The sequence below is a fragment of the Etheostoma cragini genome, chromosome 6 (assembly GCF_013103735.1).
Source record: "Etheostoma cragini isolate CJK2018 chromosome 6, CSU_Ecrag_1.0, whole genome shotgun sequence".
Taxonomy (NCBI): domain Eukaryota; kingdom Metazoa; phylum Chordata; class Actinopteri; order Perciformes; family Percidae; genus Etheostoma; species Etheostoma cragini.
Genome location: NC_048412.1, coordinates 3408458 through 3432901, shown reverse-complemented (window position 1 = coordinate 3432901; position 24444 = coordinate 3408458). Strand labels below are relative to the sequence as shown.

The 24444-nt window shown below is 39.4% G+C and overlaps 3 protein-coding genes across 4 annotated transcripts in view; 2 read left to right on the top strand and 1 right to left on the bottom strand.

The window, feature by feature from the left end:
- Nucleotides 1-695: 695 nt before the first annotated feature.
- On the top strand, nucleotides 696-8176 carry iqcg (IQ motif containing G). Its single transcript, XM_034874070.1, has 10 exons — nucleotides 696-844; nucleotides 1432-1561; nucleotides 1698-1732; nucleotides 1830-1952; nucleotides 2148-2232; nucleotides 2346-2507; nucleotides 4095-4169; nucleotides 5595-5726; nucleotides 5820-5909; nucleotides 7610-8176. Exons 2-10 carry the CDS (start codon nucleotides 1433-1435, stop codon nucleotides 7718-7720), a joined length of 942 nt encoding a protein of 313 aa, XP_034729961.1. The 5' UTR covers nucleotides 696-844; nucleotide 1432; the 3' UTR covers nucleotides 7721-8176.
- A 435-nt stretch (nucleotides 8177-8611) lies between these two features.
- On the bottom strand, nucleotides 8612-11989 carry si:dkey-29h14.10. Its single transcript, XM_034874074.1, has 5 exons — nucleotides 11520-11989; nucleotides 10893-11034; nucleotides 10433-10471; nucleotides 9759-9905; nucleotides 8612-9205 (listed from the first exon to the last, which is right to left on the bottom strand). Exons 1-5 carry the CDS (start codon nucleotides 11601-11603, stop codon nucleotides 8994-8996), a joined length of 624 nt encoding a protein of 207 aa, XP_034729965.1. The 5' UTR covers nucleotides 11604-11989; the 3' UTR covers nucleotides 8612-8993.
- Nucleotides 11990-13029: 1040 nt separating this feature from the next.
- Nucleotides 13030-24444, top strand: part of rnf144b (ring finger protein 144B) — a 25869-nt gene continuing 14454 nt past the window's right edge. Inside the window, exons 1-5 of one of the 2 annotated variants that reach the window (XM_034874069.1) lie at nucleotides 13030-13392; nucleotides 17104-17364; nucleotides 20447-20551; nucleotides 21571-21631; nucleotides 23809-24022. In XM_034874069.1, the coding sequence (XP_034729960.1) occupies nucleotides 17188-17364; nucleotides 20447-20551; nucleotides 21571-21631; nucleotides 23809-24022 (557 nt within the window). In that variant the 5' untranslated portion in view covers nucleotides 13030-13392; nucleotides 17104-17187. The remainder of the gene's footprint in view (nucleotides 13393-17103; nucleotides 17365-20446; nucleotides 20552-21570; nucleotides 21632-23808; nucleotides 24023-24444) is intronic. The other variant, XM_034874068.1, reaches the window with a different exon arrangement.

Genomic DNA, 24444 nt, shown 5'->3' with positions numbered 1-24444 from the left:
TCTTAAATGTGGAGACGGTGTCTGCCTCCCGAACCCAGACTGGAACCTGGTTCCACAGGAGAGGAGCCTGATAGCTGACTTGATGGGAGCAAAACATTTTTTTTTAATTAAAACCCTATCTTGTGCGTTAGATATATTATTATAATTATTATTAGTTGCACAATGTTAGCCAATACAGTAAGTGATGGGAGCTAATTCTTTTTTATTAAAACCTTATCTTTTGTGGCGGATTTATTTTTATTTTTATTTTTATTTTTATTTTTATTTTTATTTTTATTTTTATTTTTATTTTTATTTTTATTTTTATTTTTATTTTTATTTTTATTTTTATTTTTGTAATACTACTTTTTTACATTAGTCTAATTATTATTACAATTTCAATGTTAATTTATTGTCATTCTACAATTCAGGGTTGCACAAATAGACCATTGATATTAATCAATATTAATGAATTAATTAATCACAATTAATTATCAATATGTATACAGTCTATGGTTGCACAACGTTGCTGTTGCGTCATTCACAATGCAGATGCACTTTACAAAAACTAGGTTGGTCTTCTCTCGATATGTCGTAAATAAATAAAGTAATACCGATAAGTGGAAGCAAAGCCTCGTTAAAATAATAAATCCATGAAGAAGGCGAGTAGGAAATGCTACTGTTTTTTGTCATGTTATTGCTCTTTCAATAAAGTTTCGTGACAAAAAAAGTATGTTACCATAGTGACATGTAAACTGTCAAACTTTGCGGTGTTTTAGAAAACAATATTGATATTTGTTTTGTTTTTTAAATAAAAAAGCATGGTTCACCCACAGTGAGAGAGACTGATACGGAAGGAACTGAAGTAAGTGACTGTAACAGTTAAGTAACGATAGCTAGCTAGCTAGCTAGCTGGTCTTTTCCCACGGAATGGAAAGTTCTCGTACACGTTAGCTAATGTTAGCACCATGATAGCTAGCACTACAGTACACTATTAGGGGGGCGTTTCCATATATATACTGTCTATATATATATCTTAGTTTGGTTTTACCTTGCTTACAGATGAAAGTACATGCTTTGTGTCTCTGTTGTGTCAATGTATAGTATAATATATATATATATATTTTTTTTTTACCCAAATGTTTGTATTAGCTCATCTTGGACACTGTATTTATCAACTGGATTTGAAGAGTTTTATCGGTTTTACTACTTTTTATATTTGTATTGTTGACTGTAACCTCCTTATTGTTGTTTTTTAGGGAGACAATTTTAAGATTTGTCCAGGGACACCTGATAAAAAATAGCCTTTTGGCTAATTCTGGTGCATTTACAGCAATGTTAATTAATGTACACTGACCCTGACAAATAAAAAGTTAAATTAAATTGTGTTAACAGTTACTTTTACCTTGCTATTCATTAACCGCACCTGTCTCTGTGAAACTCATTAGACAGGATGTCTTTATCCCGGATTCAGAGTGTGAGAGTGGCAGCTGTGTTGGAGGACTGTTGCGACCAGTTGGACATTCTGAGACATACCCTGACAGTGCAGATGGGCAGGGAGCGAGGCACTGCACCAGCACAGGTGACTTCCTGTGTTTACAGTCCAGACACACATCTGTCAAACAGCCGGAAGCTGCTTTGATCTGATGATGATGTCAATGTTTTTGTGCTAGCTTATTCTCCATTTTTGTGATTTGTGTGTGTGTGTGTGTGTTTAGGAGAAAGTCAGACTGGCCAAGCTGAGAAGAGACTGGTGAGTGAGTAGTGTACAGACAAACAAACAGAAAAGACATTATGTTGCTTAAATAGTTTTTTGGACCAAGTTTGTCTCTTTGAATCTCTCCCTGCAGTCAGTCAGTCTCGCAGCAGGTTTCCAAGCTGCATTTAGAGCTGGAGGAGACGCAGAGTCTCAGCTCTCTGCTGCAGGTGGTGGAGGACGAGGACCAGAAGAAGAAGGCTAATAAAACGAGAAGGTTCATCAGTGCATTATCTGGAAACAATACTCGTAATACTAATCATTACACGAATACATAACTGTAAAAAGGTGATTTTTGTAGACATAATGTTTTTTTTTAATAGAGCAAATGACTGCTAGAAAAAAGGGTGGAAGAAGGGGAAAAATAGGAGGAATTTTGTGTTGTATAAGTAATGTGTGTCTCTCCACTCAGAGAGGAAAAGATTAACAATGAGAAAAGAAAAGAAACTCTACAGAGACAGAAAGAGGAGCTCAAACAGAAAAATGAGAAACTGACGGTGAGAAAGTTAGAGCAGATTCATAAACCAAATGTTCTCGTGAATTGCTGTTAGGGTTGAGTGAGAGTCTGTAAATCTGGGTGCATAATCCAAGGTGTCCAATCCCCAACCAGGAATTAGTCTGGCTGGCCAAAGACCTGAATCGTCAGCTGGATGAGCAGTCATTCGAGATTGCCAACAAGAACAAGCTTATGGAGAAAAACATGGAGATGCAGCTGCAGCAGACACAAAGGGAGACCAGTGAGACTGAGAAGCTGCTGCAGGACAAACTGGAGGTAGGTCCAACAGTCCGTCCACGCCAGTCCTGTCCTGGTTAGTCCCACACACCTACGAGGGCTGAACGATTAATCATTTTCAAATCGAAAATCACAATTTGATAGAATGCAATCAGCTAATCGTGAAAACCACGATTAATCAAAACGTGCGATATTTAGCTGGTGTAACATTTGGTATCACTTTTTTTTTTTTCCCTGTTATTATATTTATTTGAACAGTTTTTCTTAAAATACATTCTGGAATGATGATCCTTATCACAGATTGCTTACAGAAATGTCTATTTTCAGTGGATTACTTTATTTAACATGATTGTAGAAGGTGCAATATGTAGATGCCGCCATTAAAATGAGTGAAATCAGAAATGACTTCAATCCAATCCACTTTATTTATATAGCACGGTTTTAACAAACACAAAGTTTCCGAAGTGCTGCACAAAAAGATAATACAGAGTAAATAGATCAAATAAAAGCAATAAAACAAAAATAAAATAACTAAAATGCACTGCCAGCATACGGTAAAAACATGCAAGTTTACACAGAAGATCAGCACACTACCTGGTGTTAAAAGCCAAAGAAAAGAGGTGGGTTTTAAGAAGAGTTTAAAAATGGGACAGAAGCAGCCCATTCCAAAGTTTTGGAGCAAACACTTGGTCCCCTTTAAGGTTAAGCCTAGCTTTAGGCACCGTCAGGAGCAGCTGGTCAGCTGACCTGAGATCGGCTGGGAGTGTAAGGGTGCAGCAGCTCAGAGATGTAAGGTGGGGCAAGCCTGTTCAAGGCTTTAAAAGCAAATAAAAGAATATTAAAATGAATCCTCAAATGGATGGGCAGCCAGTGGAGTGAAGCTAAAATAGGTGAAATGTGCTCATACTTGCTTGTGCAAGGTAGGACCCACTAGCCCCCATATAAGGTGCATTACGGTAATCCAGTCGAGTGGTCAGAAAGGCGTGTATTACTAGTGTTAAGTTTTTTTGGGGTTGGATTTGTAGTTCAAACAAAAGTACAGATTTTTTTTATTGGAATAGTTTTTTTTTATTATTAGAACTTTATTTGGTAACACTTTATAATAACCATCATTAATAGATGGTAAATTGATAGTTAATTCATCTTTATTACATTGTCATTTGTTAGCAAACCGTCATTTTACTGTTAACAAGCAATTCAATTATAATTCATAAATTAGTAGTACTGTAATTTAACAGTTACACACATTATATCCCTCATATACTATATTAGGTATCGGGTAATGATAAAAAAAATGTTTGTAAGCCTTTATGAAACCATTTTTAAAATATCTATTTAAACATTACATAGATAGATGGACCAGATGTTCCTAACACGTTGTTAACGGTTACTAGTTAGTTTGTAAACCGTCTATAAACAGTGTCTGGATGGTTATTATAAAGTTACAACAGATGACTCTAATACCTTGTTAATTATATACCTAATACTTGGTTAATAGTTAATAAATACTTTTTGGAACTCAAACGCGTAGCTTTCTTAGCATGGTCTAAAATGAGCACACATACATTTTTTAAGACTTGTGTTCCAAATCTACACTTAGTCTTTTGTTATCTCCTTCCCCCTCAGATGCTGCAGGATAAGGTGACGGAGGAGAGGAGAGTTCATGAGGAGGCGAAGAAATTCCTGCAAAATCGACATAAGGTTGGTACAGCAACACCACTATAAACAAAAGACTAACGTTATTACAATTACTATGTAGTTGTTGCTTTTTGGAGTCTCTTTTCTTGCAATTAGGTAACGACTATAGTCGTTAAGATTTTTGATGTTTTTATCTTCTTTATTATCGGCTCTAGACACAGTTTTAGACACAAATATGGTGATAATAATTGTCCAAAATGTTGTGAAATTGCACAATCGCTGTAACACTGATCAACACTGTCAAGTATTAGCCTACAAGTAGTAGTTGTTGTAGTAATATTAATCTTCTACTGTAGTATTTCGACGGCAATTCATTGAGTTATCTCAAGACACTACACAGATACATACACAGATGGATGGATAAACAGATACAAATACATTCTCCAGTAAATAACTAAGACCCACCATTCCAGTAATTCCCCTGAGAGCAAGCATTCAGGGGCGAGGAAAACTTTCTTGTAGGGACAGGGGTGGACGGTGTGTGACGGTGCCGGTTGGAGGTGTGCTGATCAGTAGCAATAATAGTCACAATAAAGATAATGGAACTACGACTAGAAATAGTAGTAGTTCATGGGGTAGCAGGGCACTGCAGGGCGTTACAGGGCGTAGCAGGGTGCGGAGCAGGACCACAGCGACAGCTGGAACCATGATTTAGGTGCCACCCTAATCCAAGGAAAACAACTGTGCGAAAAACATAAGGACTCCAGGGAATAAGCTCCCCAGCACTAAGTTAGTGAGAAGCATTTCTGGGATATGGATGCACGCAGATGAGAAGAGACAGGAGAGAGGAACTCATTGTGTCTAAAACTACAACAGCATAATTAAGAGCCGGTCATAGGCCAGTTTTATAAGGGTTGGTAGATGAATCTGACAACTCAGAGCAGAGAAGAGACTTCCACTGCTCAGTTGCAGGCTCTCAACCTGTCATACTCCATATTGTTACTCAGAGTGACTCAGTGATGCTGCACAGGATTTACATGCTTACATGAAATAATGGACGTTTTCTTTTTCTCCTTATTACGGGTTTCTCCAAATGCTTTGCAACTAAAAAAAATACATTACTGTCATTACATTTTCAAATTCACAGTGTTTACATGTTTTTTCAGTACTTACAAAATATGATCATCATAGAAACTTGTTTTAGACAGATAATATCGACATCATATCTATTTTTCATATCAATGCATCCTTAGTATTTATGTGGAGGGGATCATGAGAGGTGAATGTCTTATTGGTTGTCTCGCAGAGACATATTGAGGAAAGAATTACTGGATTGTCTCTAGAAAAAAGAAAAGGACTTCTGCTGTAATGAACACTGTATAATGGGACCTGAATCCATTGATATTGTAACGGAATTGCATGTTTTGTAGGTTCATAAAAAACAACACATGTTAATCAAAAAATGAATCAAAAATGCTGTTGTTCCAGGAGTTGCAGCAGCAGCTGCAGCAGTGGCAGCAGCAAACCACGCAGATGCTGCACGAGAAGGAGCAGCAGCTCAACAGCGTGTGCTGCAAAAGAACCGTGAATTTGGACCGACTGATGGAGATGAAGAGGATGGTGAGCGGCTCCTAGTGCACAGCATGACACGGCGAAGAGCTGCCGATGCTGAGCAGGATGGTTAACGTTAATGAGATGCTGAATTGTGTTCAGTTCAGGGAGATGGAGCAGGTGGTGAAGGAGGACAAGGAGGAGCAGGAGAAACTGCGTCAACAGCAGGCACTGGCCAAATCTGCTACCAAGGTAACAACATCCGGTCCCGACTCAGATGCATCCTATCGGATCAGTCGACCAGGGGCTGTGTTACAAAAACAGGTCCTATTTTGCAGGTCCTATCCTTACTGTTTGGTAACCATGGTAAATACACAAGTGCGTAACTTTTGGTTCAACATTGCCTGGTCGGGGGGGTTGAGATCTTCACTTTTGAGCAAAATTGAAATTTTAAACATCACACACTTCATTTTCGGCATTCTGGTGAATATTTCTGCAACAATTTATGCCTTTTCTGCATCACTTTATGGTGTAAATGTCTTTATTTTAGTTCTTTCAGTTAAATGCCTTATTAACAGCGTTAACGCAAACCCATTTTAACAGCGTCAATTTTTTTATTGCAAGATTAACGTTCCTTTTGGCCTAGCAAACTTCGTAAATTTTTAACATGCTGTTGCAACAACTAGTAACTTTAGAAATACTACAACACCCGCCGGATCTCGCTAGACCGGAAACAAAACAACAGGCACGCCGCACACACGTCGTTTGGGCTTGCGAGCCGGCTAAAGAGTAGTAACGTTACGTTTTGAGTGGATGGCGAGCGTGAGACGCCGAAATGGATGCCAATAAGATTCTGGATGGAAAGTTTCCTTTTTAAAAGTTTCCAAATGTTCGATTGACAAGACCAAAGTGACCTGCCTGTTTAGTCATTGTAAACTGAGTCTCCCTCTGCTGGAATTCAGATAGAATGCAGGTTTAACCCACTTCATCATTTCCCCAAACCAGATGCTTTGTCCATTAATATTATACAGTCAATAGGATAACAATTGGACTGCCCTAACTTTCAGTTGATGTGAAACAATGACGACTGGCAGGTTAGATCGTTGGTCCTATACACAGAGTAGGCAGTGCCAGGCACTGGCAGGCAGACCCATAGTCAAAAACCTGGCAGGTGGATGCCGCAGACTTGTGATTGTGCATGTACCGGTTGTGCGGATGTGCAAGCAGTTTCATTCTAGGAAAGTTGCTGCATGTGCCCATAACCATGCACGAAACATCGTTACTATGCAACTAGTACAAGTCCACTGCTGCCCACCTATGCGGAATGCCGAAGGTATGTCCTAGCTTGGGACCTTTCTAAATGGATGGGACTCATCCCAGATCTTGGACTCTGTTCCCTGCTTGTTTGTTTAATGGTTAATGAATGGTCTCGCAATGCCCGACCTTCCTCCACAGGGTCTGGCTAGTCCACACAGCATTCTGGGATCAGTGAAAAACATGAAAGGAAACGTTGCCTCTGTAAATAGCCTCGGAAAAGAATTTTAGACCCTTTTAGGGTGGCTCAAGCCCCCTCATTTTTATCTCAACCCCATTAAAATTTCTGGAAAAAAATAAGACTGATGTATCTTTCAGTATGTTTAACGAGTAAAACAACTAAATTGATTCGCTTGGCGAGATGAGAATGTGTACCATCAGCTGCTAGGTAACAGACTGGATTGAGTATTTTGGATTTCCTGACCTTAGATAAGACAGCATGGATTAAGATGAGATCACTGAAGTTAGTTAGGATTTGCTTCTTTATTACCAAGTTGAGAAATATCCTATCTTGACTCTCCTTATCTTAACAAAACAAAGAAAGACCGTATTAGAGAAAGTTTCTACGCATTAGAGAAAGTTAATACTGCCCCTGATCCCTGATTGTGAACCCTCGTCTTTGACCTTTGACCCTGTAGCTACAGGCCTGGTGGAGAGGTTGCATGGTCCGCCGGGGCCTCGGCAGTTTTAAAAAAGAGGAAGTCAAGAAAGGAAAGAAGAAGGAAGAAAAGAAGAAAAAGAAGAAATAAGTTTTCACCGAGTCATTGAAATGATGTAAACAAGAAAAAAATCTCTGTATCTTCTTTGTACTTTATTATAATGAAAAAAACATTTTTGTCATTTCAAACACATAGTATACAACAACATCGAAAACTCAACTTATAAAATATTTTAGAAGAACAAGATAAGTAGTACACTGTGTGACGATCACGTGAAGCATATTACATCATATCACATATAAGCATATATGTAGCACCTTGACTCAAAGTCCTTTTATTCCATATTTTATGTACAGCATAAATGTGAGAACTCAAAATGGCTCCCAGCGATGAACACTACTAGGTAGTCTACTGTTAAGGACCATAGGCCATACATTTTAACACAAGTCAACACCTTTATCGTGACACGATAAAGATTTTAGTCAGACACCGTATTTAAATACACTATGTCTATGCAATCATATATTACATAATTCACATAACAAATAAATCCTGTAGCCAGTTGTCTTCCCTAACAGAGTAAATCTGTCAGAATATCGGAAAGATCAAATGATCACAGGGAGATGAATCACTAAAACGTCACATCCACGTAAAAATTTCCAGCTGCTCCCAACTTTCTGTCCCCACATCTGACGGAGGAGCAGAAGAACCCGCATTGCAAAACAGGAAAGCCCTTGACTGATGAGGAGGATGTCTGTTTGTGCGTAATGACACTCTTACAACACATGAAGAGTAGAACTGTGATGAACAACGGCTATATTTTTAAATGTCAGGCCCAAGACCAGATCCATAACCCTGACAGCAGTGTTGGTCTACACAACAGCTGAAACAATCAGAGCTGATTGATCACTTGGGTTATTTTTATAAACATATAAACCAACCATTCTTTGATTCCATTTTCTTTTCTTACAATCACAATTTCACAATGAATTAATTACAGATATATTGCTAATTTTAATCATTGTTAAATGAGGCCTTAAATAATGCTGAAGTAGTAGAAGAGGCAGACTTTGCTGCATGTCATTCCCTCTCTCTCCTCTTGTTCTTCATGTCTTCATCTTTCCTGTCAAATAAATAAAATACCCCAAAAATAAATATAAAAAACACGATCGTCAAACTAATAACAGGTCGGTATGAAAGACCGACACAAATCTAAAATGTAAATTTAAAAAAGAAAAAAAAAGTGGTGTGGAGACTATGAATGTTTTCTCTCATACTTAGATCCTCCAGATGACAGTGTTGATAGAGAGTGTAGTGTGTGTGTGTGTGCATGTGTGCATGTGTGTGTGTGTGTGTCAAAGCTTCACACACGCAGTACTTCCATTTCAGTGGAGAGGATCTGCTCGGCGTGCATGTAGTTGTTGTTTCCGATGATGACACAGTTGAGACGGGAGCTGTGGATGTTGATGCTCCGAGGCTGGGCGGATGCAAGGGGAGGAGGAGGAGGGGGAGGAGGGGGAGCAGAGGTCTGTGCTGCCCCCTGCTGTCCAGGGCTGCAGCTGCACCTCGCCGGATCTGTAACACATCAACAAATGAGATGTTTTTACTTCTCATGTATAGGGCAGTGTTTTCCCTAGCTTTGTGGAAGACAAGACGTTTTTATAAAAAAAAAATATTTAAAAAAATTCCCCATATTTTTTGTCTCTTTGTGTGGTTTTGCATCTCTTTGCAGTCGTGTTGTTTCTTTTTTTGTCATTTTTTACGGCCAGACAAAACTTCAGAAAATGCAGAAAATCCATGTTATGTACTTATTTACAAATGTAATAAATGTCAGACTAATTGACTGACTGACATGTGATGTGCATTCTTTTTTAGAAAACAATCAGGTTTCAGAAATGTCTCTAGAAATGGATTGTTAAACTTTTTTTTCTTAAAGATGGAGAAAAAAAAAAAAATCGCAATACTATCGAATCGCAGCCCAAATCGAATCGGCACCCATGTGTCGTCAAAGAATCGAATTCGGACAAAAGCCCATTGTCCCATCCCTACAAAGCACAGTATTAGCTGTAGCTAAAAGTGCTTTAAATTCCTAGAAATTGCTATAAAATCAGGTTTGGCTGATACTCACCATGCCTTCGACGCTCAGGTTCCTGCATTAGAGGCCGACTTTCAGCCGCCGCAGATTGGTAGGCGTCGTTTCCGATGACGCAGTCGATCAAGGTGGAGTTGCTGATGTTCACAATCAAAATGGTGGATGGTGGATTCTGAAGTGCCACTGTTTGTGAGTGGGCGAGGGAGACAAAGGGGGAAAAAAGGAAGAGAATATGAGAATGGGAAGTTGTTGTTCCAGAGTGATGTAAAAGCAGAAATGCGTCACAATCGCAAAGTTCCTGAACATTTTGCTGAAAGCCTCAATTAAAAGGCACCACCAAATAAAGTGGTTGAGGTTATTTTGTGGCAAACAAGCTGTCAACAATGCTGTATGAACATTGATTTACTCAGTCCACAGATGATGTTAAAGTTATCCTCACTCATGTAAAACATGTCAACAGATTAGTTTGTACAAGCAGCTTTTGTACATAAAATGATGGTAAAAAGCACTGGTATGTTTCAAAAATTCAAAGGTTGATTTGTCATGAAATGCAATGTGGCAAGTTTAGGATGGCGTACAAGGCTAGTAAAAAATGAGAATAAGAAAAAAGAAATTGAAAGAAACCACAACGACAAACGATCAAACCAAGAGATGGTATAAACCAACGGTTTATTGTTAAAACAGAATCAAACATGAACAGTTGAACTTACATTGTGTAGTTTTATCCCCCGTAGGTTGATGAGGTTCACCTGTAAAGATAGTGAACATTACATTTGTTAATCTTTTGGCACACATGTTACCAATTTAGCAAGACTGAAGAGTCTACAGCCATGCTAGCGGCTCTGTTAAGCTGTCCCTATATGTACTTAGTCTTGCTTTGCAAGACCTTCCTCCACAGCGCTGCGAAGGAGGGTCTGGCTAGTCCACACAGCGTTCTGGGATGGGGGAAAAACAAGTTTATTGGTATTTCTTTTAAACCAATCAAAATAGTCTTGTGCGGCACAAAATAGCCTCAGGGAGGATATTGGTGTCACGTGTGTGTTCAAATGTTTTTTTTTATGTTATTGAGAAACAAATGCTCTATAACAGTCACATCTAAAAATGGTCTGGACCATAGCATGGAAGCAAGATAAAATTAATAAGATTGATGTTATAGAAATTAATTTTTACCTGGACAGCATGTGACCTTTTCACACAGCAGAGTATCTAAGGGGCAGCAGAACATCTGGCAGGCTGTTCTGCAGCTCTTCTGCACCACCTTCTGCACCACCTGGACCAGTCTCTGTATGTTGGAGGCTTTAAAAGTCATCACCTATAAAGCAAAGAAGTAGTCAGAAATCCCCCTAGCTTCAAAATCTCCCACCTAACTTCTCATGGTATGAGTAGGTGTTTGTGTGAAAACAACAGCTTGACCACCTGGTGATCAGGCTAGGTTTTTATAAAGTAGGTCATGTACTGGGGACTTTTCTTCTATCACTGGAACTATGTTGGAGACAAACGTTTGTTCACAAAAACATATTAAGTTATCATAGAGAGGCTAAATAGTCTTAAAAACACACTTTCAGATTTGTTAAAGCTTTAATAAAGCAAACACACCCCTAAGGTTCTCTGAAGGTAGCCTAAAGTAAAGTATTTTGGAACTTTCGGCTAACCTTCTGGAACGTTCTTCTGAGGTTGTTTTACTTAAACTTTTAAAAAACGATTAGGGAAAGCTATACAAGACCACACCTAATACCTCTGGTACAAATGGGGAAAATATTAAGCAGGTGTCGGGGAAATATAAAAGAAATATCTTACCTGATTTAACGGCGTTTTTTCTTTCACTTTTAACTTGCTGTCATTAAAGCGACTCGGAGCTAGGGGGTCAGACTCGTCCATCATTCTAACTTCATTCGAATTATAATTTTAAAAGCGACTAACAACAACTGATATAGGCAAACAAAATGGTCCAGGAAAGCCCCAGTGCATGGGAATTTCCGTCTCACCAGGTCGGCCTCTCTCGAAGTCCCTTCATGTTGTTTAGACAGCGTGGGAGTGTACGTCACTTTGCGTGTTTTGGACCTGCAAACGCTTGCACGAGACTGAGTTTGTGTGTAGTTTCGCTTTGCCAGACCTTCCTCCGCTAAAGGACTTTCAGTGTTTTGCCAGTGACTGACACAACAATAACACTGCAACTACTATTTAATATTAGAATATGCGACATATTTACTTCAGACAAGTATCTTCTGAAGTTTAGACACATTGGCTATTTTTTAGTCGTTGTTGGAATTCTTCCCTAGCGCCCTCGTTCTGATGCTTTCAAATGCACCTCGTATATTCCTAATTCCAAACAGGCCTACCCTACGTTAAACTGTACAGTGTGTAGGATTAATAAAACAAATGGATGTAAGCAAAACTAGATTATTTACTTAGGCTACAGGCTGTTTGAACATACAAGGCTTTCACCCAAGACACAAGGCTCTCACTTATGACAATTAAAACATAATTTCTAGTTTCTTGCTTTCAACCAGGAAACAGGTGTTTGTGTCTCGGAAGTAGGCTACTACTTGAGGGGACCGATGTTTACGTTTTCATTTTTTTCCTTTTTTTTCCTAATATAGTATTATTGTTTTCGCATGCATTTTTTAAATAATGAGAATACTTTCTATACTTTTTTATTTTGTACTTTTTATTAATTTTTTTAACTCACATTTATTATTATTATTTTATTATATTTTATTACAGTTTTTGACGTCACACACACATTAACAACAATAGCGACCCCTGTTGATGCTGGACAGACGCAGGTGATTAACGGAGAGAAATATAAATAAATAGATATAAACAGACAATGTAAAGTAATTCTTCACATTGTAATCAAAATAATACACATACAATTGTGTACTACTACAATTTATGTTTAATAAACGTAGCCTGAAATATGTCACAGACTCACAATCGCTAGTATCAGCTAGCGCCAGCTAACGTCAACGTAAGGTAGCCGCTAGCTAACACTATACTAGCTAGAAGGGTTTGTCGGGACTTTTAACGCTACCAGTCGTAATTTACGGTCTTCAGGGGTACATGAAAAACTGTGTCTGATACGCAGCATAATTCTTGATAGTTAAATAATTTAAATGACTTGTAAACGCGTTTAAGGTCTACTCCTTTTTTAACTTGATTTTTAACAGTAGGCCTATTATTTATTTATGTATTTAGTTAATAGTTAAAATAATTCTGGTAACCATTTACCATAGGGTTCCCATAGGCTTCCTAGTAGTCGTTCCTGTGTCGCTCACACCGTGACTACCATATTTCCGACTGCGCCTGAAAGCAGCATGAATACAGTAAAATAACCAGCAGGAGTAGTCGAGAGTGGAGCTCACCAGAGAGCAGCCTCAGCTTCCTGGATGGAAACGAAACGCAGGAGCTGAGCAGACACATTAGCTAATACACACAGGACAGACAGGAGTGAGCAGGACGACTAAACATGTTTGTAGTTTTTTCTTTAAGCCCGGTGCGTTTGTATGAGAGGTGGTAACGGAGTGCCAGTGGAACTAGGCGGTGACAGCAGAGGTTATCAGGCTATAACAGCCCACTGTATCAACACATGTGTCCGTGCCATAGTACGAGCACTGCGGCTGTGGATCTGGACTCAGGCAGCTCCTACACCCAGTGGTCCACAGACAAGGTGGGTCCCCCTCCTCTCTCCTCTGCTCTTCTGACTTTTGTCTGCATCACATAGACCTTCCATTACCAAAAATGTTTAGGCTACACCTTTTGGAATTTTACAACATTAATGCGTCATGACCCATACGAGAATGCAACCTTGAGAGGGATGCAGGTGTGTCTGATTTCATGTGTGGTGTGTTTGAATGCACTGTAACAGATGAGACATAACACTGTTGCTTCGTAATAAACAGTACCATACTAACCTCTGGGTAATTGTGGGGAAATATGCATATCTCACAACAATGATGGGCTATTGTTTCTGGAATATAGGCTACCTTACCTTTAAATCCCTGCAGTCTAATTCAGTACCCATCACACAGATTCTGGTTTAACAATAAATCAGAGCTGCAACAATTAGTTGATCGACAAAAACATCACTGGCAACTATTCTGTTAATCGATAAAGTACTTTTCATGCAAAAATTACAAAATTATGTTTTCAGCCTCTTAAATATGGAGGTTTCCTGCTCTTTTCTTTTTGATACCATATTAAACTGAATGTCTTTTTGGACTTTGAGAAACTGGGATGTTTCTAATGGGACCTGAGATATTTTTCAGTTTTCTGACATTACATAGACCAAACAATGAACTGACTAAAGCAACACCAAAAGACTTTTCCTCTTTGGTCCCCCTACAGGTTGGAAGCGGAATTGTCCATTACCGCTGTCTCAGTGGAACTACAGATCCGCTACCCGATCTGATAAAAATTAAGAAATAATCAGCAGATTAATCGATAATGAAATGAATCGTTAGTTGCAGCCCTACACTAAATGACGGGTTGCCTTTTCCAACTGCCATCATTGCCAGGGCCATCATTCATATTGTTAAAACAACCATATGGGTTTATTTATATGTCCCAGGTTATTGGGCCAGAAACCCAGAACAGCAGAGTGTTGGCAGCTGTATAAATGATGCCATATAAATTCTGCTACACGCTCCCAGGTCCGAGCATAAAGTCCCAGCTGCCTCCTTCCCAACACAGTAGCGGCCTGTGTAAAAAAGCAGCAGCTTTCCACCGGGCAGATCTGGTTTTCCGTTTCTGCGTCTCTGGTCAACAATGATGCTTTGATTCCCCCGTGGTTGGAATGCCATCTAGACCTTGATCCGCGAGGACTGCTAATCACTGAACGATTACTATGCCAGCTCCACGCCTAAACGAAACTGTTAGGACACAAGGGCGTTTTGATTAATGAGTAGCTCTAACTTATAAGCTCTAACTCAGATGTAAGTGCTTGCTCAGAAATAGGGAGTGCAGTCAGGACGGGGTTGGGGTGGGGGTGGGGGAGCAATACCTCATAAAGGGCAAGATTCCAGATCGGCCCATCTGAGCTTTCATTTTCTCAAAGGCAGAGCAGGACACCCAGGGCTTGGTTTACACTTATCACCATTTCTAGCCACTGGGGGGGGGGGGGCATAGGCAGGCTGGAGGAACTCATATTAATGTTAAAAAACTCATAAATTGAAATTTTCATGCCATTGGACCTTCAACCATTTTTCCCTAGAGCAAGCATGTTCATAGTTTTCATAGTCAAACAAACTGTTGTTCTGGGGTAACAACACTTCCAACAGCCTCATCTGTTAACTATTAAAAATCCTAAATTAATCATATTAATGCAAAATTCTATGCCTCAAAACTTTGTTTTAACAATGTAATTAATGTTGTACAGCTCACTGGGGTCCGCACGGATGACTAGCCAGATTCATTTTTATTTCTATGGGTTAACCTCATGGCTACTTAATATGCACATATGATGTCATCGAACCATGCCAGTGTTGTCTGCATTCTTTATTCTTTCTCCTCACTCAGTATAAGGCTTCTTGAAATTTGTCCCCTGAACAGTATAGTTCTGCTTTTAGCTTTATACAGTCACATTTACCCAGGCTTAGTGAACTGCTCTTTTGCATATCCAGTGTAAAGAGCCAGAGACATGAATGGGAAGGGCCAGTGCTTAAAATATATAAAACATTAGCATCTAACGCTGTTATTGTGTGCAATTTAGGCAATAAAAATGTTGTCTAAAAAAGGAAGTGTATATTTATTTATTCTCGCTGTTTACTATAAAGCAAAAGTATTTCTTATTTGATTAATCAATGGAAAAAATCTGTAGAATACTCAATTAGTGAAACAATGGCTAGCTGGAGCCCTACTGTACACTGTTATTAAATCCATATAAAAGTCTCCACGCAGCCAAGTAAGCTGACTGGAGACCTGTTATTTTCCGATGTGACACCGCGGGCAGGACAGGACAGGACAGAACAGGACAGGTTGACAGTATTGTGGGATGACAACTTCATCCGGCTCAGCTCGTCGGCCTTAGAGCAGTGCAGGAGGATACACAATGACTGTGCAGAAATGCCAACATGCGCTGCTACACAAGCTCCACTATCAGTCATCTGCATGAATGCTGCCTCCGATTGGTAGAACATATAATAATGTAGGACACTGGTAGGGCCATAGTATTGATTGAGCTGCCCTAAAGTTTTTTGTCAACTTTTACAGCCTGCTGAAATAGAGAGCATTGTGTGTGTGTGTTTGTGTAAGGGGGGGGGGGGGGGGGGGGGGGGGGGGGGGGGGGGGGGGGGGGGCACATTTTTAGTGCCACATTTTTCTGTGTGACCCCGTTCTGTGTACAGCCACTGTCATCTACAGGATTAATCGCAAATCCCGGATTATGAGTTTATTATTGTTCATGCTTTTTGGGATTGGACACAACCATAGAGACAATTTTTGGGTTTGGTGAATCTGGTCACCTCTAACACCAAATTAGGCCTTTATTATCCACCAACCTCTGTCCTGCTCTCCCAAAGTATGCAACTAGTGCATAATGTCTGACAGCCAAAGGCGGAAGTCACAGATTATATTTATGATTGATGCTGAAAGTGTAGCACAGCTTTGGTGTATTTTTGTTGTCTGTAGGTCGGTTGGTTTACACTTTGGTCCATACTAAAATATTTCAACATGTACTACATGAAGTGGGTCACAACTGTGTGCAGACGTTCATTGCACTACCATTGTGAGCATTTCAGCAGGCTAAACTTTTCAGTCCCGCTAAATTGGTTCATAAATGTAGCCTATGTTGAAAATCGAATCTCTCTTTCATCTTATTGAAGCCATTTCTGAAAACTTCGGTTTTAAAAACCATTCATTTCAAATGAGCAAGTTCCGTCTTTTCCATCTCTCTGCCCCTGTTAACTCACCTCGATTGTCGTTGACATTATATACTAAACTAAATAGCTTCCAGGTAGTTACTGTGTGCTCCACAAGCACGTATTTACCACGCTGCTAAAAAACGATCAACAATCAATTCTTCCTGTCAGAATGATCGAGGAGCTGGTCAATAACTGTAGAATCTGTGACCAGACCTTGGATTTTGGCCTGAAAAAATAACACAATGAGTAATCCACAATACTGCAGTAATTACACATGAAAATTACAACTATGTTTTGCTTTGGGCAGTACGCAACGTCAAACAATGACTAATTCATCTCTCTGGTAACAAGACAATGACAATGTAATGCCTTAGGGCGAGCTGAAGTCCTCATACTTTAAATGTCTGTTACGGGAAGAGAGGACAGGTTCTAGTAGCACGGTGCAGTGTGTTTTTAATACACAATTGTGACACCTACATTGAAGACCCAAGTAAGTAAGTCAGTTCTGTTCCTTCTTTTAGGAACATGGAGGCTGTAGCGCCTCTCCGTCCCCAGCAGAAGTGCTAGCAGCCTGATTACTCCCTCCCTGCCTGCATCGCCCCACCATGGCCAGCAGGAGTCCCAGCCTGAGCCATGAAGCCGGGGATTTGCCACCGGGGACCCCTGAGGCCGCCGCTAAACCCCAGCCGGAGCCCGAGGTTTTCTGCAAGCTGTGCCTCAGCGAGAAGCCGCTTGAAACTACCGGGGAACTGCAGAGCTGCAACTGTGTCTTCTGCACTGCGGTAAGAAAAGACAAACGGAACCGGTTTACTCCAGACATTTAGAGTAGATAATACTCATATCCAGGTAGGGCTGGGGCATATGGAGAAAATCCGATATTCTGGTATTCTTGTCCTAATAGCTCGATGTTAATGGTGTAGTGATATTGTAGGGTTGACAATTGGTGCTTTAACAAAATATTTTCCCAATGACATTTCAGATTTAAAAAAATCAGTACTGTAGATATAGTGCCGAAGTGGGTAAAGGTACAAATAATAGAAGAGCTAGAACAGTGTTACAGAAAATGACTCACTCTACTGTAATGCAACCTGTAAAACCAGGATAAGACAACACCTAAACTATTTCCAAACTAATCTAGTCTAATATCACAATATCAATATAACATCGATATATTGCCCAGTCCTATATCCAGGGGCTGCAGGAGGTCAGGGTTGCTAATGGACACCACAACAGGACATGTCAGCTGCTATGGAAATCAAAACTGCAGTGTCGGAATGTGACTAAGGACATTTACTCACACATATTTGTTGTACTTGATTCTTTTCTTTTCCCTTTCTAATTCTACTTCACTGCATTCATAGAGAGAAATATTCTACTTTTTACTCCACTACATTAATCTGACAGCTTTAGTTACTTTACAAATGAATATGTTTGCACTTGCACACATGTAGTTTATAAAGTACAATGTTTTATTCTAAATTTAAACTACCTTACGATACAAGTCCAGCTTGATTAAACGCTTTGTTGACCAAAATGTGAGGATTTGATGTCCCTGAGCTCTCTAACTGGCTCTCAACACCGAAACTAAACCCAGTTCATGCATTTCTTTCACATCTACTGCAGCCAGATTCCCCGTGTTCACTCAGAAGTAGTGCTGTCCAAGGATTAAAATATTTTATCGCATTAATGTCAGAGTTAACTCGCAATTAATTGCACATTTTCATCTATTCGAAATGTCTCTTGATTTCTTTTTAGGGATCAGTTGTGTGCTTGGCCATCAAGTGGTATTTCAGTACGGACGTGTTGCGATGATAGAACAACCAAACTCACAGATCACTTAGGTCTTGTCAATCGAACATTTGGTAACTTTTTTAAAAGGAATCTTCCCATTCAGACTCTTATTGGCATCCATTTTGACGCGTCACGCTCACCATCCACTCAAAATGTAACCTTACTACTCTTTGGCCGGCTCGCAAGCCCAAACGGCGTTTGTGCGGCAGGTCTGTTGTTTTGTTTCCAGTCTAGCTATATCAGGTGGGTGTTGTAGTTTTTCCAACGTCACCAGTTGTGGAATGTGAAAGTAACTACAAAGTTTGCTAGGCCGAAAAATAACGTTAATCCCACGATAAGTAAATTGACGCAATTAATAACGCGTTTAACTGACAGCACTACTCATAAGCAATCAATTTACATGGGTTGGCACTTTTAACGGCATTTTGCTGATGTTAACAGGCTAAAAACATGTTTAAAACGTAGGTGTGGGGAAAAAAATCAATAAAACATAGTATCGCAATATTTTAAGTGACAATACTGTGTTGATACACAGGCGCCAAGTATGGATCTTTTATTAAATATGTGTTGGTCAGTTTTTCTGTGTGACAATCCCATTTTGCTGCAATGAAATTGAAGTGATATTAAAAAAACTGAGAATTGAATCTTTTTACACAAAACAGATGTTGACATCGTTTCCTTTTGGGGACGTCATTTGAAATTGGGAAAAATTGGAAGTTGGAAAAAAGGTTATAAATTAGAATATATTGCAGAATATTGCAATATAAAATAAACAAAAAATTTGAATATTTCTTCCATCCCTGCAAACCTGTGACCCAATACAAGTATCTTCTACTCATATTGGTCTTGCTTTTAGTCACTTTCTGGAAGCGGTGAAGCTGTCACAACAGTGATCCAACACCAGACTTTTCTCTGGGAAATTTCCCAGATCTCTGTTTAAATTACTTGGAAGGGATGTTCCTTTTTTAAGGCAGCACCACTTCCTGCTTTAAGATCTTAAAATAGATCACGATATTGGAAAATCTTGCATATTTCTGCTTTAGTGTAATCAAGGGCTTTCAAAACAGGACTGCCTTTCTCCCACATTTACTTTCTTTGCCTTGTCCTTGGAATTTTCAACAGCTTCTTGGAAATCACAAATATTTCATTTTTTAAGCTTCTCTAACGCTTTACAGAGAAAGAAATGCTATCACTAGAACATCAAGCTGTATCATTTATAAAACCAAAGCCCAGAGGTCACCTCTACATTGTTGTAGTCTCATACGGGCCTTCTTGGCATACTGTATCGCAACTGAGATGTTGGTGTTGTGCCCTGACACGGAGAGGTTAACTAGATGGTGGCAGGTGTTAATCTCTGTTCAAGGTAGCTTTGTCACTGTTGTGCGCTTCGGGTCACAGAGATAACACCCGCACACAGTGTCACAGGGGAAGAAGGAGGGAAAGGAATACTGTATGACCTGCTTATCAGCTTATCAGTTGAACTCTATTTGATAAACCCTGAAATATTGTCTCCAGTCTGGTTCAAGAGCACAGATTCTGCTTGTGTTTTTGTTTCCAGCTCAGTTTTTGGATGAAGAGCACATGATGCTTTGTGAGAAAGCACATGATACGCACAAGTGTACGTACTTACTTACAGATGAGTCTAAAAACACATTGCATTCCTCGACAACAGATTTCTTTTTCCGCAGAAAAGTATTTTTTGTCTTTCTTTTGTTCCTCAAAACTGTCTGCTTTTGTGCAATGTTTACATAGTTCCTCTTAGCCTTCCATATTTCATAGCTGAGGCAATACATGACTTTTAACGTGTGCATGCTAATAAAGAAACTTGCGGCATTTCATTTTTCCTGTTTGTACAACAGCTAATTTCCCCTTCTACTTTTTTGCTTGCTTCATCCTAACAAGATGTTATCATGGGCTTTTTCTTAACTTATTTTCCCAGAGGATGGACAGCTAAGACATTATTTTAGACTATAATATATTAAATATTTTTTAAAGGGTGCTATGGTAAAATTCGCCCTGTTCCTTTCAGTAGCCTGTCTAATGCTACGGTGTTGTTTGTTTCTCCCTGTCCAGTGTTTGAAGCAGTATGTTCAGTTGGCCATCATGGAGGGTGGGGGTGCACCCATCACCTGCCCAGATATGGCCTGCCAAAAGGCTGGAGTGCTACTGGACTCCGAGGTATGCCCTTCTACAGTTGTAGGTCACAAGTGAAACTTAATAAAGCTAACACGCTTCAGAGGCCAAAATACAGAACAGAAATATTGTTGCTGCACAAACTTTTTTATGCAAATGTATTTTTGTAATATACTGCAAATACAGTATATACATATATATTTGGATATCTACAGAATTGAAGTTGCTGCAGTTTTCCCCCAGTCCAGATTGTTTCAAGCAAACTTTATTCTAACTTTTTTTTTGCATTGTGTTGGCTGGATAAACTAAGATTGTGAAAATGGAGTATCCCAGCCCAGTAAAATAAGGTTATGTAAGCAAAAGCGAGAGCCGTCACGCATTACAGATACCAGACGGTAAACACGTCAGAGAAGAAGCTTTAACTGCTGATTCACAAACAAATCGTCTCCTCACTTCCTCATTTGTAATCTTTTTCTTGTCTGAATGCCACAGCATTAAGACACATCTTTAACTTTAGACTCCAATCTGAAGTAGAATTCATTTCTTTCTTGTCTATCCCCCTGTTATCCAATAGGGAAAATAGGAAGATTTTAGATACAAAAAGTGTTACTGGGGGAAAATTACATTCACTGCAAGCAATTTTTATTTGGCATTTCTGACTGATGTTGGTTTAAGAACACATATTCATCAGATGTAATCTTGCAGCTTGTATTACCACTGGCTTGTAGTTCAGCCTTTTTTCCTTTGGAAAATGTTGCAAATAAACCTCTTTTTTTCTCTCAGTTGCTATTTACTACTACTGAGGTGTCTTAGAAAAAAAGCAGCAAATTGCAGTTGCTAGGTAACCAGTTGATCCTGGATGATCTTAGAGGTATCACCTTCTCAGCAACCGCAGGAAACAGCCTCATGTTAATCTTGGCCCTCATGTATTTTTTGCATTTATCCATTAGGGTTTGAAAAAGATCCCGGGCTTTAAACTTCTTGCATGCACACACAGTTCACCGTCACAGCTCTGAGTGAATAAACCATGACTAAAGGCCTGTCTCTGTGCACTGTGATTGCAGATAGCTAGCTTGGCCCCAGAAGAACAGGTGGAGATGTATCAGCGTCTGAAGTTTGAGAGAGGTAGGTATCGTTGAATAAACATGCTAAAGACTGGTGACAGGAATTGGCTATTTCAGGTCGCACTTTAACTGGGGTCATTACGCTGAGCAGCAGCACAGGGAGCTGTGCTTCACATGCCTGGGATAATATAGGGCCTCCTGCTCTTTTTTCTATTCTGCACAGATCTACTTTTACCCTGAATGTTACTAACACTGGTTTTTATTACCTTTAATTAAACCAAACACTAACAGCTGGACATTCAATAACAAATGCTGCAAGCAGTCCATGCTACTGATCTGTTAAATTTGAAGTAATGAGCATTTTGCTGCTAATAAATTGACTGAGCTACATGTAGCTGGTTGCACCATTAGTTGTGGAAATGTTTGACCAGATGTTATCTCTGTTTTGCACTGGAGGCCTGGGAACAGAGGGAGAATAACTGTTTAGGCGTCTGTTGACATTTACAAATTGCAAACTGAGGTTTAGTTTGCCGTGTAGCTATATTAGGCTTTTCCAGTTGCATAACAATACGCTGCAAAGCCAATAATAGTTGTTGTTTACTCAAGACATAAATCATGAGACTCATAATATTGAAAGTATAAAGAAGTGCAAAGTACAGGCTGTTTCACAACAATGTTTTACTTCCGTTATGATTTATTGAAAGTATGAGCTGGTGAAGGGGGTCATGAAAGCGTCACTTTTTGTTTTGGTTGTGAAACATTCCAGATTTATTTTTCTGAAGCATTACACATTCGTATTTGTCTCCTGCCCTTATAAGCTATTTACAGTGTCGTTTGCCTTCATAGAATAGCAATTAGAAATGAGAACAATGAATGTGTAAGATGTGGATTGATTGCCATGAAATTGGGGTAAATTCATGTGCCTTTCAGGATAAATTGTAATAACTCCGGGGATCCTCTGATTTTCATCCAGAACAGTCATCATACCTGGAAAACTAAAGACAGTGTCATCAACTTCAGCCTTGTTTGTTTATAACTAATTTGCAAATGTTAGCATGCTAGCACGCTGAACTAATGTAAAGGTGAACAAGGTACCTGCTGAACATCGGCATGTTATCCTTCTTCTTGTGAGCACGTACTTCATGAGCATGCTGATGTTAGCTTTTAGCTCAAACCACAGCTGTGCCTAAAGCATAGCCACAGAGTCACTAGCATAGCAACTGTTAGTCTTGACATCTTTATTTAAATTTTCTAAACATGGTCATTTTCACACAAAAGTACATTTGACCTATTTATACCTGTACTTCGTGTTTAGCATGCTAACACGCAGTAGCATATTTGCATTGTTACAAAGAAAGTTGTCATTGTGAGCTTGTTGGCATTGTCAGTGGGAGCATGTTAGCATGCTAACAAAGCACTAGTATAGTCTCACAAAGCCGCTGGTGTGGCTTTTTGTCAATAGTTTGTTTTTCTGTATTTAGTTTCCTTTTTGTCCTAACAGTTCCGAATCTGATGCTATGTACATAACATACCTTATTTTACAAATGTTTATTGGATGATAAGCATGATTGAATCAATAGTAATACATATTTTTAATGTTTATATTTCTTTTGTGTGTAGCTATGGAAATACTAACTGTGTTGGCAGGTTTAAAAAGTGACACGCTGCTAGTAAGACAGTGAAGTCACGTGTTATGTTCGGTTGTCGAGCTTGTGGCAGTTGCAGTATTAGTGGACCCTGTTGGAAGAAGAACTTCCTCTACGTTTACTTAACCCATGTCCAAGTTGTAACGTGGTAACTAGACTAAAGAGTAACCGTATTAAAGGCTGCATGATGTTTTCATGTTTTCATTTCAATAATATTGTGACTTGATTTTCATGTCCGCAGTCCAAAACCCAAATTTACAATGACATAAAACATTAAAAACACCCAATCCTCACATATGCGAAGCTGGAACCATCGAATGTTTGGCTTTTGCGATGACTTCATTATCTAAATTTTTGTCAATTAATTTTCTATTGACGAGTACTTGAGTTTCAGTTTCCGCTTTGTTTCAGACCAGTATTACTGATTGTACTGATAGTTTTGATACAGGTAGTATTACTAGTATTAGGCTACTTTTAATTTTAGTTGAAAGAAGCATAACATGCATTGATTTCATATGTAGCATGTGTATCTAAAGCTACTTGATGACTGCTTCAGAAAAGCACAGTAACATCCCTTCTTTGCTTCCTGCAGGAGTGAAGTTGGACCCCAGCAAAGCGTGGTGCCCAGTGCTTGAATGCCAGGCGGTGTGCAGTTTGCAGCTGAAGTCCAGTACTGAGGGCCAGCCCACCGCTGTGCCCTGCCCGACCTGTAACGCCGTCTTCTGCTCCGGGTGCCGAGGGCCCTGGCAGGACGACCATACCTGCCCTGAGCGCCAGCCCATGATGTCGCCCTCTCATGAAAGCAGGTCAGTCAGCCAGCCGTTTGGTCGGCCGCCCACGGCCTGCAGCCACAGTCTGACCTGCACTTTGAAAATGATACTGTGCTGAAAGCAAGATGAGTGAGTTCAGGACACTGGCGAGTCTACAAAGAGACACTTTTTAATGCTTCAAACAGACTGAATCATGATTGCAATATTGGGGTTTTATCGAATACTATTTATAATTTTTTTAGATATTGTATTACCGTTAACTCAGGGTTCAACGTTAAGGTGTTTTTTTTACATAAAAACAAATTCTACCCTCCAGAAGTAAATTTGTACTGTCCTCTTTACAAATTGTTTTTTATTAGTGGTTATCCAATAATGACAAAGACTCAAGTAAATATTTGATCTTTATTTACAATGTACAAACACATCACGGACAGTGTCATAGATGAGTTAAAGTGCAT

Coding starts and splice junctions, on each gene's coding strand:
- iqcg (XM_034874070.1), top strand. CDS start 1,433: ATGTCTTTATCCCGGATTCAGAGTGTGAGAGTGGCAGCTGTGTTGGAG. Junction 2,233..2,345: donor AGAAAAATGAGAAACTGACG/GTGAGAAAGTTA, acceptor ATCCCCAACCAG/GAATTAGTCTGGCTGGCCAA. Junction 5,910..7,609: donor TGGCCAAATCTGCTACCAAG/GTAACAACATCC, acceptor TTGACCCTGTAG/CTACAGGCCTGGTGGAGAGG.
- si:dkey-29h14.10 (XM_034874074.1), bottom strand. CDS start 11,603: ATGATGGACGAGTCTGACCCCCTAGCTCCGAGTCGCTTTAATGACAGC. Junction 10,472..10,892: donor AAAGGTCACATGCTGTCCAG/GTAAAAATTAAT, acceptor CTATCTTTACAG/GTGAACCTCATCAACCTACG. Junction 9,206..9,758: donor ACCTGAGCGTCGAAGGCATG/GTGAGTATCAGC, acceptor GATGTGTTACAG/ATCCGGCGAGGTGCAGCTGC.